The sequence below is a fragment of the Microtus ochrogaster genome, chromosome 15, assembly GCF_000317375.1.
Source record: "Microtus ochrogaster isolate Prairie Vole_2 chromosome 15, MicOch1.0, whole genome shotgun sequence".
NCBI lineage: Eukaryota > Metazoa > Chordata > Mammalia > Rodentia > Cricetidae > Microtus > Microtus ochrogaster.
In genome coordinates this window covers 20,323,819-20,338,980 of record NC_022017.1, presented here as the reverse complement: position 1 = coordinate 20,338,980, position 15,162 = coordinate 20,323,819, and the positions used below count along the sequence as shown (strand labels likewise).

Here is a 15,162-nt window from a genome sequence, read left to right as displayed (position 1 = left end):
CACAGGTCTACCAACTGTGCTCACTGAGAACAGACCAGGACAACACAGGTCTACCAACTGTGCTCACCAACTGAGAGCAAACTCAGGAAAGCACTTTCCCCAAAATGGCCCCCAAAGTTAATCATCATGATCTTGACTGCAGAAAAGGAAAGCCTAGGGCCACTATGCTGGATAAGCATAAGCTGTATTCCAATGGTGTTATCTAAGTCATTACCTGCTAAAATGGTACATTTTCCTCATCATCAGAGGCAGACAGAATAACAAGAAAGGGGCAGTCCAAGTAAAGACCTCGAAGTCTCTATTAAGAAGTACATAGTTATAAATTAACCTAAGCTTATATTTATTAAGGATCACCATGTGCCAGGCACTATTCGGGTGCTTTATAACTCTGTCAGTTAATTCTCATAACTATAATCATCTTCATAGATAAACTCAAGTTGAAAGTGGAATTAAAAAACAAGAGCTCACCAAAATATTATCTCTTGCTTGAGGTAAGCAATAAAGAAGCTATATGGAATTACTGGATATAACCTAGAGGAGGAGAAAAAAGAGAATTGTCTTTCTAGGAAAAAGGAAGAAGAAAAGAAATAGAAATGACAGGAGAAAGGGAACAGGGATGAAGCTAAAAAGAAATCTAGCATCTCCCAAATATTCCTAAATGCAAAGCACCTACAACACTACACTCCTGACTCTCTAATGCAGGTCTTAAAGTCTATTTCGTCCATGAGAAAATTAAGGCTGCCAACTATTAAATTCTGAACTCCTATCTTTCTGAATCCAAAGTCTGCTCTTTTCGCTAAGCTGTGCCACAGAAAAGAAAAGAAAATTGAGGAGGTAAGAGGTGGGAAGAAACGAAACTAAGAGGGGAAACTGATCACTCAGAGCAAAAGGTGGAACAGCAATCTCTGAGGGTGAACAGGGAAGGCGGAGAGGGCAGGGAAGGGCCGATGGCGACTCAGACATGATTAGGGAGCAAAGCAGTTCCAGTGCTGGAGGGCAGCAGACATCTACAGTCTACAATTTACTCTACAGAATAACCAGGAAGAGTTGGAAGGTTCCAAACACCATGGTTTAATGACTACATGCCTTCCAATTTGTTAGATTATAGTACTGTATTATATACCTCATAAATAAGCATGATGATGTCAACCTTACAAAGAATAAAACTGAAGAAACAGGGAATGTAAAGCAAACACAGAAGTCAATTAGCCCTGAGAAGTTCCTCAGGGACACTATGTTAAGATGACAGCAATGCCCGGGTGGTTTGAATGAGAGCACCCCTCATAAGTTCACACAGTTAAATGCTCAGCCTGCAGCTGATGGAACTGTTTGGGAAGTATTAGGAGCTGTGGCTCTCCTGGAGGAGGTGTGGCTATGCCATTCCATTCTGTCTTTCCCTGTGTCTGCCTCTCTGTCTGTCTTGTGCCTGTGGATCTGTATGTCGGCTCTCAGCTACTGCTCCAGCACCATGCCTGACTGTCTGCTGACATACTCCCTGCCATGACGAGCACGGACTTTAGTTAATCCATTGGAACCGTGAGCCAAAACAAACTTTTTCAAAAGTGACCGTAGTCATTGTGTCTCTTAACAGCTACAGAAAAGTAACTAAGAGATATTCCCAATCAGGGATGCTTCTGCGAGAAAAGCAAAGACTGGCCTAGACATGCCAGGCTCTTGGTGAAGAACTGTAGTCCATGAGTAGCTTAGCTCAGTACTGTACAGTCTGTGGGTGGCTTTATCAAAAGATGCCCAGCGTCAATGGCAAACACATTATAAGGCCACAACAAAAGCCAGGTAGACCATTATTTTTATATTTCTGCAAAGGTAAGCAAGGTTAAGAAATTACTAAAACTTTCAAAGTCACTCAATAGACACTAATCAGTGACTATTAGGAAACAAATATCAGTTTATGTTTTGTATCAATGTTAATACATTTTATACTATATTATCCAGGTTCATTCAACTGCTTAGTGAGTTTTGTTTAGGAATATGTGTGTATGCCTGTGTCTGTGTGTATCACATTAGTTTCATATCAAAATCAGAGTTTCTTGACTTCAAGAAATTTTAATCTCAAAATATACTGCAGCTTCCAGTCTGTCATAAGATAAAAGAGAAGGCTGGACAGTTAATCTGTCACAGGCCTGGGTGACATGGAAGTGAAATGATGGCAAAGGTGACCAGGGTTGGATTAGTACCAGCACACACATACAAAAGCAGCCTGAAGGCAATGTCCACTTTTGAGAATGCCAGGTAGGTTGAAAAAGATCCCCATTGGAATAAAAGAGGTTAACTTTCTCTCACATATAGGAAATTTTCTAACTTTCCCTTAATAAAATGTGTTTGGTTTCTAAATCCAGAAAAAGTCATATAAACTAGCTAAGACAAACACCAAGTCAGAACAAATAAGTTTTAAAATCCAAGCCCCTAAAAGTACAAGGATAATCAGCAGTAAGTTGTACTGCTTGAAACAAATTCTAAAGTAACAGCTTGGTACGGCAAAAGATCACTGCTGCAGTTTCCCTGTGGGTTGGAGAATGACCCACATTCAAACTCCACGAGATGATGGGCCCACTCAGGACCTTTAAAGACAACTGTGAAAGATGGTAAGGGAGCTAAAGCATCAAGTACAAACTGTGTCCAAGGCTCCTGGTTCTCAACACTTCTGAGATTATAATCAGTTAAGGAACCTAAAAAACAAAAACCAATGGCCAACTCTTGCTAAAGACTAGTTAACTCAGGGTACAGGATAAGGAAGAACTACACAAGATAACTGCCTTGACCAAAGTACATCATCACTGAATAAACAGTTCCTCTGACAAGTTATTTGTCTGCTACTGAAAAAAAAAAAGGTAATAGCAGTAGTAATTGCCACTTAAGGCATCATTGCCAAAAATCAGGCATATATAGCTACCAAATATATACACATATACACATAAATACACACATACACACATATATATACAAATACATACAGAAACATAACACATAGACACACATACCTACATACATGTACCTGCTCATATATATATACATACAAACATCCAGACACATACACACATTTTACTAAGTGTGAATAATATATGGGTTTTAATACATTATCACTTTAATTCTCGTGACAAACTATAAAATAATTCTGTCTGTTTATTTAGTCCGCATAGACTTTTAACATCGATTGAACTGCTATAGCATAATTTTCACCTGGAAGCGAAGAGCACTCAGGAACGTGGGTGAAATAGTTTTCACCAATGATGCATTGAGTCATTCTCACTTATCTCCAAGCCCTGCTTCTCAACAGGAGCAGCTGTCATACGCTAAGAATGAGTAAGGCTGACAAGTTCATCGGAGGATGACGGACCTCACGGTCTTGCCTACGAGCATGGCACTGAAATCAACTGGACTGACAGAGCACAACCACCTACAAGCTCTGACAAGATCTTGATGCCATTTTTTTTTAACAAGAATAAATATGATCCAAGTATGAAAAGGCTCTAAATGCCACAAATATGTTCAAACTTAAAAGTCCAAATCATCAAAAGTCTTTGAATTGCTCTATGTTGAGACCAACAGTCATAGAATATATGCAAAAAATAAATGAAAAGATATGATATGCCATAACAATATAAAATTATGAACTAAAGCTAACTAAGCAAATTTTACATTCACAGACAAGAACTAAATGGGGGGGGGTGGTAATAAGGTCTAATTGTATAAGAAATTAGTTTAAAAACAAAACCAAAGACAACTAGAATGCTCTGCCAATTAAAGGGCAAGTTTGGCAAATGAAAATTCAAAGTACAATACATTATTGTATTGTATTGCAGAAATTGACAGCCAAAGATGTTGTAGAGGTCATATTTACACATCAGGCCAAAGAGCCAGGAATGCGATCTGCAATCTCAACTTCAATGGGCAATTCACAGCTTCCACTCTAAGACAGGATAGATGCAAACTAGGTGACCAGAAGGCTGCTGGAACCAAAGTTCTCTGGGCTGAATTGAGATGCAAAGTACAAAGGAGTGCCTTAAATGAAAAAAAAAAAGGCTCTTGTTTTCAAGGAACATGACCCAGATATAGCTTTGTATTTGGCTCACCATCAAATGGTTAGAATAATATTTGGGGGACAATGTCTACAGTACTCTAAATACAGTATGTCTTGATCTGGGTACAGGTGAAAAGTTCAAAGTAATCAGCACTATATCTCTCTCTGAGAAGCATGCCCACTCTGAGCAGCAACTCCAACCTCTGACCCCAGGAAAACCTCATCTGTAAAGTCACTGCTGGTGAACACGCATCACCAACAATAACAGAAGACAGCACAGTTCTTAAATCTATAGCCATATGAAACAATTCTTGTTGATTAAATTACTGCTTAATTTACTGAATTGAACACCTATCATATTAAATTATTGAAAGAAAGACAGTAATATATATTTAAAATATGCTTCTTTAATGTTTCTGGAAAATACATAAGGAAATGTTTCTTATATTCCGCAAAGTGAAAATGTCAGGCTACGAAGGATATGTGCTGATTTTAACTGTGATGGAAAAACACAGAAACACAGTGAAGATGGACCAGAACAAACACACCAAAAATCTAATTGTAGTTGTATTAGACAGTGCCCTGCAGCTGGCTGTTGTCCTCATCTGCTCGACAGTACTTCTGTTAATGCCGTATTCTTTCACTAATGGGGGAAATTGGATAAAATAACTTTCTTATAAAATTAAAAACTGACTTAGAGATAATCAGACTTGACTTGAAAGAGCAAGTGATGCATTTCCTGTTTCTAAGAGCCAAGCTTCTTTGAAAATGTCCACAGAAAAGGCCTCACACAGGGCTCTATCTGTATATCTCACTACTGTGTATCTCATTACACCATCAACGAACACAGGATACGCGCATTGCTCAGAGACCAAGGGCACTTGCTGGTTAAATGTAATTATTGCCCAATCCTGGACCTGAATCTGGTTCCCTGATCCCACATAAAGTTAGAAGAGAACAATTTACCCTACAAAACTAGCCTTTAGATCCTGTCCAAGTGTCCAAACACATCATTTACATACATACAATAGTAACAACAAATACATAAATTTACTGTACCACCGCTATCTCTGGCCCTACTCATTTACCCCTAAAGTATTCTTCAATCCACACTACACTTTAGTGGCTTGTTGCCAACCTCAGTGGAAAAAAAAAAAAAAACACGGAAAAACATTAGCTATAGTTTCAAAGTATGTAAGCTATCAAAAAAAGAACACTCACGATTTTAGTATTGAATTTGGTCCTTATCCTCTTACATTGTGTGAAATAAGTAAACAATACTTCAACTCAAAAACTAATTGTTAGTATAGTAGTAACCCCCTGGCTCTCTGTCTCTCTCTGTCTCTCTGTCTCTCTCTGTCTCTGTCTCTCTCTCTCACACACACACACACATGCACACACACACACAAACACACACATGTTGAAAACCATGCCATTGAAAGCCTGTTTGGGAAAGGAAGAATTAAAATGGTAGATTCTACCAATCTGTAAAACGAGAAATTAGGTACAGCAGAGTAGTAGGGTCATATGTGGTTTACATATGTACACCTAAGCAGCTTGGCTGGAAGGGGTTTAGGTTGTGTTTATACATTATTGTACTAATCATAGTGATAAAAACACAGTAAGACAATCAAAAACAGACACAACGGGTCACACACTGAAGAGGGATGAAACCAGTCACATGAGTTTATAATATAGCCGGCTCACACACTCTGCCAAATTCATCTCTAATATTACTGTCACCATCTACAGCAAAACCACTTTCCAAGGGCTTTTATATGGCCATCTCTTTTCCTGAATCCATTGACATCAGTGAAGAAGCTACCTGGTGGAGACCAAGTTTATCCCAGGCAAGAATCCATCCTTAACAGGTGGTATCTGACCATCTATCCAGGGCTCACCCTATTGTTTGATTAGCCTTGATAGCAATTATTTATTGTCAATATTTACTATCACAATGGCTTATGTAGTTTGGGTGCATAATTGGCATTCGATAATTATGTGATGAATAAGTGAGTTTTGATCCAAAAAGTAAAGATTCGAATAAATACTGTGGAGAACAGAGACGGTGTGTGTCACGCCAGCACACTGTTAGAATGGCCGATAGCTTATATTCCCCACCACCTCTGAATCCTGCTTATTGGAAAAACAGTCTCTGTGGCTTAGAACACTAACTGACTTTGTAGTAGTGTCAAAAAACATGATCGTCTATTCCAAAATATTTATATATTTCAGATATTATATGTAAATCCATAATTTCTTCACCATATTCAAAGATCTGTGATACTTTCATGCCTAGTGACAGGTAAAGCTTTCCAAAGTTGAGAAAGACCTCTAATCCAAGAGCCATGAACAAACCTTGACCTGCCATGAGTCTTACCTTCCCTCATTCACAGCGGAACGTTTTTACTGTTCTTTCCTCTTCCTGAAGCAGAGGATGGAGTGGAACAGTCATCCAGACAGATTAGCCCTGAGGTCAAATTGTGAATGACCTTTCCATATCTATTTGCTTCATGTCAATAATAGCAATGACCTTTAGATATTCGATTATAATATGCTGTCAATATAATACATTACCACCTTCTTTATAAAAGAAAGAAGCACTAAGCATTCTATTGGAGAGAAAGGAAGGAGGCATAATATAAAAAAAGGATTGTGACCCTAAAAGGCAGAGTAGTTTAAAAGCTTCTATAAAGCAGTACGTTTTAGATGGCTGGCTTCCCTTACATCTAAAAGCATGTTCCATTCTGTATTTCTCTCAGAAATAAGGTTGGGAAAAGCTGAAATGACCCAAAGCTTCAGGAGCAATTGTATAGTAAAGCAACCTGCAAACAGGGCCCTGAAAATCTGACTTCCATCTCTTTATTTCCTCTCTGATCTCTACAAACGGGCCTTTCCCATTCCCATTCTGCCCTTCAGTCATCTCCTCTGAAGCAAGATTATTACCAGAATATATGATAATCCTTTAGTATACTGCAGGAAAAACAATCAAGAACAAAGACTGGGCTTAGGAGTGGTCACATACCCCAAGTCTAGAATACACAGGAAGAAAGAGGGAACAGGTATGCTTTAAATTAATTCATAATTAGACTCTTACCTACTGCACTTATATGACCATTTTGAAAGCACTAATATTTTATATGTAAATACTAAACTAGTTTGTATGATTTTTTTATAACACAATCTTAGTTTTTCATATTTTAATATGTCAGAATCCTCAACATTTTAGAGCCGGGTTTCTGTCACTAGGGTTTTAACTAAAATTACTAGACAAATCCTAGAGTTGAAGCATCCATAAAGCAAAACTAGTGAGCATCAACAGTGAAGACATTCACCTCACCACCAATTATAGTTTCAATATATGTCTTAAAGGGTTAAAACTACAGGAACTTAATTTTATCAAATATATGATATACTATTTCTAGATGTTTCAAACATCTACTTCCAGATGTTTCAAGAAAAATATAAAGTTCTAGATTCACAGTGCAAATCAACAGAAGAATGGCCTCAACTGTGTGTGACCTCAAATAATGCTTTCTGCATTTCTGGGCCTCTACTGTCAACTCTGAATAAATCCTTGAGCAGCTAGCCTCCTGAAGGGGCCTTTCTGCTTTAAAGTCCGTTTTGTCAATAATTCTAGAAATACCAAAATTATGTTGAACATAAAATTTCAATGATCTTTAAGAAACAAATGACAAGTGGATTTTAAATGTAATTCTTAAACATTAAGCAACATTTCATAACAATCACAGAGTATCATGACTCTCTTCTCTGACTTGACAGTGATTTGCTTGAAACAAAGTTGTAACCACAGGCCAACTATTTGAATACTCTGAGAAGATTAAAGAATTAATCCATTGGGAAAACCAGATGCAATACAGTTCACAAATGTGCTATTCAGAAGGGAACACTAACATGCCAGCAAATGTGCTGCTTATGATTAAAATTGGTCTAGTGATTCACAGCATATATTGCTTTTTAACTAGTATGCATCTTGCTTCCTAATCTGCAGTTGGATGATGTCAGATCATGAACGATTTTGACTTAAAATAATTTCTAAGTCAGAGCAAGTATGACTGGCACGTTCTAGTATGTCTTAGGGAAGAATATTCATAATAATGAATAATTGCATAATTTGGAGGAAAAATAGATGAGAACTGAATGAGGAGATTATGATATTAACGTCCAGGGTAATTTCTGTTTTCATGACTTCACTATAACTGAAAGCCCTGGTACATATTCACTACCCATAATTATGCATCAGAATAGTAACCAATTAGCAACTCAGGAGTACAAGGAGCAATGATGATTAAATATGGAACTTGAAATCCCGAGGAACTTGAAATTCTAAATGATAAACTTGTTCCGTCACACTTTTTACACGTAGGTACTGGTTAGTTTTTGTCAACTTTACACAAACTCTAGAGTCACCTGGGAATAAAGAACCTCAGCTGGGGCAATGCCACCAGCAGGCTGGCTTGTGGGCATGTCCGTAGGGCATCTATTAATGATGGATCGGGAGGGCCCAGCACACTGTGGACAGGTCTAGCCCTGGAGAGTTGGCCCTTGGTTGTGTAAGGAAGCATTTTTCCTCCATAGTCCCTGCTTCTCTGCATGCTTGAGTTCCTGCCCTCATGTTCCTCAACAACGGATGGTGATCAACATGGGTAAGGTCCCCAAGTCATTTTTGATCTTTGTGTTTATCACAGCAATCGAAAGTAAGGTAGGACAGGTATTAACCCACATCTGAAGGAAACAAACTAGTTCATGTTTTATAAAATACGTTTTATTTTTTATAAAATAAGGGTTTCATTGACTCTGAACTCATATCACCTTTTAGCTTTGAAAGGTCTCTTCTCTGTCATTTCTATTAGTTCCTAAACCAAAGGCGTACAAGGAAGATGCTCATTTTACCAAGTAGAATGCCTGAGAGATAATGTCCTTCTAGCAGACAGGCTTTGGGGCTCAATTTTTCCTTGAGGTACTTTTAAAATCAAAATATGCTTGCCAACTGTTTTTGAACAACAGATGAACTTTTCTAACATAGTTATTAAAAATAAGAGGAATAAAAACCTTAATTGCGCAACTGCCTTTTATTTTTTCAGTTTCTGCTGTTTGTTCTACTTTGTGATAGTGTTAATGCATTATGTGTCACATTGATACTTCTAAGTTCTGTGAGAAAAAAAACAACTATGTGAATCAGGTATATTAGTGGGCAGTGCTGAACACACGGGAGGCACGGAGGACACAGTTACTGAATCAAAGACTAAGCAAAGGAGCAAACACTGAATGATCATGTTTCCATGCAACAAACCTACCCAAGAACCTTGCACATCTACATCTTCTAAACATGAAATTGTTTCAAAATACTTACTTCAAATGTTATTTCATGTTTCCACCAGGAAAACTTTTACTGGAGTTAGTCAGTAAAATGTAACACGTGGAAATACATTGGATCATAAAAAATCTGGGTTTGAGTTTCAACTTTGAAACTTCACAGTCACCTAGTATTTTCCAGGCTCATTTCAGTCCCACAGGGTAAAGTATCTATCCAGGGTTTCTCTCAAAATTTTATTAGCAAGTAAACAATGTATTTATTTTTATAATAACTAAAGTAAAAAGATAACAATCTAAAAGTGTCTCTTTAGCAGCAAAAGTAATGAAGTAAATAGATTATTGGGAAAAAGCAAGTTTGAAGTTTTTAAACAGTTCTTTCCTGTCAATCCAGAGGCATCAGTAGTGTCATTGTATCGTCACCAATAAAAATCGCATTTAACAAATGGCACACAAAAGGATCTTACTGTCTTCATAGCTTCAGGTCGCCACCTCAGTGTGAGGGAAGGATGCAGAGGAAGAGTGCAGGATGATGTCCACCCCAACCCTTAGGTCAGTTGAGCAATAACACCACTTCATAAATGGGGTTCAGGCCATATGTGGTGGTACATGCCTTTAATGCGGTACTCAAGAGAAGAGGCTAATGTAGGTGGATCTCTGAGTTCAAGGCTGGCCTGGTCTACAAAGCCAGTTCCAAACCAGCCAGTACTACATAGTTAGACCTGTCACAAAAGAACGAAAGAATAAACAAGCAAACAAAGCAAGCTTCAGTAAACTGAAAGAAAAAAATTTGAACCAGGCATGGTGGCACACATCTTCAAGCCCAACACTAAGGCAGCAGAGGCAGGCAGATCTCTGAGTTTAAGGCCAGCCTGATCTACAGAGTGAATTCCACGACAGCTAGGACTATATAGAAAGACCTAGGACTCGGGGGAGATGCGGGGAAAGAAAAGAAACACAAATTTGATATTATACACTAATCCGATCTCACTGTCAAGGATATTAGAGGCCTGCCAGAGCTTGACAATTTTAGTTGCTAGATATGATTATACGAAAATCTGATGGTCCTTTCTGAATCTCCATTGTTAAGCAGTCCTTGGGGAATTCTGCAAGCTAAGGTTTTTGAAAAGGAAAATGTAACAAATTTTTTGGGTCAAGTCTTAGGAAAGGAAAACAGAAAAGGCCTTATCATCTCATAATGTCTCAAGGTCTTAGAGGAAGAATTTAAAATATTTAACTGATTTTATAGTTTTTAGTTAAGCGAAGAGTCAATTCAGTATAAAACAATTAGGATTAGAAGAAAATGTGTTACATTCCAGTGTTCGCATTTGTAAATGTCATCTACTGAGCTAGACAGTCAGCCTAATTGCTCTGAAATAACACATTCCATGTCTACATGTTCACATGGGCATGCATGAGAACCACACATTAAACGTAGATGCTCAATATTTGGTACATGCTCTGTTCAAGGGTGCAGTCAGGCTGTGGTTCTTTCTGTGTCTGTGAGCAGTTGTACTTATTAATTCTTCCTTACGTTGACACTAGAGAGCAGCATCACCAGTAAACACATGCTTTTCAAGTCTCTACTACCCACATTTTGTAAAGAGAAAAATCTAGATGAAATTAAACTTAATATTTTATTCAATAAATGGCTGTCCTTCATGGAATTTAAATTTCATTCACTGAAATTAAATTTAATATTTTATTCAGTAAATGGCTGTCATTCAATGACAGTCAAAATATTTCAACATGTAAACAAGATAAAATTATTGAGCTAAGTGCATTCATTTTCCATACTGAATCCCAATGTATGTACATTAATGCACATATTAACTTTAACACAAAATTTTCATCAGAAATACTTTACCAGCATTTAGATTTCATGAACTTTCCAGTTGAAAAAAATAAAATTCATATAACAAAGATACTCAAGCACACAAAAAAGTTTCTAATAACTGGATCAAAGACCAGCTTTTATATTTAAATTTAAATTTGGGCCAATAGTATTGCTCGGCAGGTAAACAGGCATTTTGCTGTCAAGGGTTAAGAGATTGATCTTTAGAACCACATGACAGGAAGGAAAAAAAAATAAGTCCCACAGATTGTTTTCTGATTGTCATAAAGGTGTGTGTGTGTATATACATGTACACACACATACACACACGTATACACAGACACACACACACCACAAATAAATGGAAAAAAAGATTTAAAATAAATTTCACTGACATAGCATTAACCTTATTTTGGGTCTTCACCAGCCACATAAGATTGAACATGAGGATTGTCTTCTGAATCCATAGTCTTCCTCAATGAAAGGGAACCTTCAGACAACTCAAATGCCAAAAATATTCTCAGAAACGGAGTCAAAAGCATTTTCCCTAAATGAGAAACTTTCTGTTTAGCATCTCCCCCTCCAAGGCTTACCCGTCTCAAGCACTCATTTTGCAAAACCTCTGATAGTACAGTAATGACCTTTAATAAGACCACACCTCTGAGGCCCATAACGCACAAGCACCTTGAGAATGCGTTGGGTTTTATGAAATACAGCCAAGTCTCCATGGCCTGTCATTTCAGTATGCATTAAAGGAGAAAGATAGGCCAAAGGCCTCTCTTAATTTTGTGTCTAGACACAATATTTCTGTAGACTTAACTCCTCCTGCTGATTCAGTTTGCCACACTGGAGAACAGACTGGATTGGAGGACCCTGGAAAAGTCAAGTTCCGGGCTTCTCTTTGTGAACTCCTGTCTCCCCTAGGGTGTCAGGAGATGAACGATCTGCCAAGGCTAGTCACTTGTCATTAAACAGTACAGGATCAGAAGGAAGCAAATGACCTTTTAAGCGGAGTAAAACTTGGCAAGGCATAGTCTTATCTCTCACCTGCACAGGCTTCAGGTTTAAGAACCTAAGCCATAAATTACAGCGGTCTGGATCAGAACCCTGTTTCTATCATTTGCTACCAGCTTAATTGTGGAAGGTTGACTTAGTAATCTTCCTTTTCCCCGTCAGTAAGATGGCCATAAAAATAATAGCATTTAAGTCACAGACTCTGAGGGATGAGATTTTTACTAGATACGAAACAGGTGAGCACTGTCTTGACTCTAATATATGATATATATGTGCACCATTTATTATTAATTTTAACTCAGAAATCAGAATAACTGACATAGAACAGAATGTTCAATGTATGTTTGCTATAAGTGACTATGTGTCTAAACACTTTATAAATATTACAATGTTATGTGAATATAAGCTACTTTTAGCCTATATAGAATAAGTTTAGACAGTTCGAACAAGAGAAAATACCAGTTTCACCAAACTGCATCTTGATAAGGTAGGCCAAAAAGTTCTGTCAAAGTTTTGATGGCTACCCCTGGTGGCTCATACCTGTTATCCTGGCATATGGAAGGCTGAAAGACAGGTAAACCTTTTCCTCAAAAATCTAACTCTTACCATTCACCTGTGACACCACCCAGTGTAGCGTAAGGTATTTACAGGTTATCACCACCGTAGGCCTGTCTATTCACGACTCTTTACTTCCATTGGAAGACCAGATTTAATACAATGGTCAACCAACCAGACAATGACATAGAAGATGCCCACATGAAAATCTCAAATCTTTATTTAAAAAAAAAAAAAGGTTTCTCACAAGGAAATTTTTGTTTTGGTTAACAGTTTGTGGTTTGTTGTAATCAGAGCTTCTAGGAAACTGGCTCTGAATGGCCTTCCTGTCTTTTCCTTCTATTTATTACCCTGGCCCTGGGGCAGTCACTAATTCTTATTTTAAGGTCAAAAAAATAGGTAGTAGAGCCGGGCTGAGGTGGCGCACACCCTTAATCCCAGCACTCGGGAAGCAGAGGCAGGTGGATCTCTGTGAGTTCGAGACCAGCCTGGTCTGCAGAGCTAGTTCCACGGCAAGCTCCAAAGCTACAGAGAAACCCTGTCTTGAAAAAATAGATAGATAGATAGATAGATAGATAGATAGATAGATAGATAGATAGATAGATAGATAGATATAAGGTAGCAGAATAAATAGGAAAAACAAGCTCGTCTAGTAATGGAAAATAGCTCAGGAATAGCCAAAAGGGAGAACAAAATTTTCAAAGTTTTACAGCTGTTGAGTGTAAAGAATCGTAAAGGTAATTTCACTACCTGCAAAATAAAGGAATCAAAATACCTTCCAATTTCACTTGATTCTTTAAGACAAAGATCCAGGACATCCAAAACTGCCACTTCTGTGCCTAATCAAGATTTGTCACTAAAATAACCACAGGAATTATGTAACTTTCAGTAATTTTCAACAAAGACCTTGACAGCGGAGGATGTTTACTAATTCTGGATTTCTTTGAAGACATGTTATCTTCATAATCTTTAAATTGCAAATGAATTAACAGTATTTGATCAGAGCGATGGAAGCCATGCGCTTGGTCTAGGATGAACGCTTCATTAATTTTTCAGTGTGATGATGCTGCAGTTTTCCAAGAGCAACCGTCAAGAGTTCTTGCGATGCATCCAATCAGCCGAATTACATCAAATATCCATGTCACCGTCCCTAACCACAACACAATCACGTAACCAGGATTTCAAAACTCAACCCTAGGCGTGTGTGATGTCACTGTCAACATCCAAGGCGCTTAACTAACCTCAGGTGGTTTCTCCCCTTCGCCCACCTAACCCTCAGTCTAGCCGACGTTGTTTGCCTCTCCAGACCTCCCACGGGTAACTGTGTCCCCCCAATACACTCTCCACGACCACACCTGTGAGATCAGGTGCACACTGCGGGGACCCGAGTGGGCACGGGCCCCGCGCTGTCACCCCGACGCTTTGTCTGCGGCTCCAGGCCGGCGCGGCGGGCGCTGGGGACAGACACCTCGGGCCGACCTGCAGGGCGGCAGCAGCGGCGGCGACTCCCGGGGACCCGAAGGCCGCCCGGGAGGCGACCGTGCAGAGAGCGGCGCCCGGCCCGCGGGGTTGGGCGGAGGGTGAGGGGCGGCCACCGCGGTTCCCAGAGTTGTCGCGACGCACGGGCCCGGGTCAGGCTGCGGGGGAACCCGCTCTCCTCCGCTCGCCCTCCCTCCCTCCCGCAGCTCACCTGACAGCCACGCGCACAGAGCTCTCGTCCGCGACGCCCAACATGCCTGCTGCCACCCGGGTCTCAGCACGGTGCCGAGCGCTCCGGGCAGGCTGCTGCTGCTGCTGCTGCTGCTGCTGCGGTGGCGGCGGCGGTGGCAGTGGGGAGGACTCAGCGCTGCGCTCCAGCCATGTTGGGCGACTGAATGGAAAGGTGGCGGCGCCGAGGCGCGGGAGGGGGCGGTGACTCGAGACGGCGCCGCCCCTTGCCCCCACTCGCCCGGCTCCGCTCTGCCCTGCGTCAGCCGCGGGCTGGTCCGGTGTGCCCCGCCCCGGCCACACGGCCAGGCTCGGCCCCGCGCGGAGACGAACCCCCCCTCTTTCCCGGGAGGCTCGGCTGCGCGCCCCCGCAGCCACCTGCTGGGGGTGCAGCACGGACCTTGACCAACCCTCCCCCCCACCTCAGCTTCCCTGGCTGGGCGCTGCCCTTTGCCCGCTATCGTGGGACGTGGGTCGAGACACGCACACACAAACACACACACACACACACACACACACACACAGAGCCTTCTCAGTGTGTTACTGTTCAGTCATGTGCACACTGGTAAGCACACCGGACCCTGGTACTGCCAAGTGTTCCCAAAACTGTTTTCCATCTAGGCGTGCTGCGTGCTGTGTGGTAAAACCCTTGCAAATGAAATTTCTTTCCCTGCCGGCC

At 40.2% G+C, this 15,162-nt stretch overlaps 1 protein-coding gene across 20 annotated transcripts in view; it reads right to left on the bottom strand.

Moving 5' to 3' along the window:
- The window catches only part of Kif21a (kinesin family member 21A), a 119,651-nt gene extending 104,877 nt beyond the window's left edge, over positions 1–14,774 (bottom strand). For 19 of the 20 annotated variants that reach the window (XM_026782667.1, XM_005354320.3, XM_013348840.2 and 16 more), the window contains exon 1: positions 14,467–14,705. In XM_026782667.1, coding sequence (XP_026638468.1) covers positions 14,467–14,510 — 44 coding nt within the window. In that variant the 5' untranslated portion in view covers positions 14,511–14,705. Of the gene's footprint in view, positions 1–14,466 lie in introns of all 20 variants that reach the window. The other variant, XM_013348837.2, reaches the window with a different exon arrangement.
- Positions 14,775–15,162: the final 388 nt, after the last annotated feature.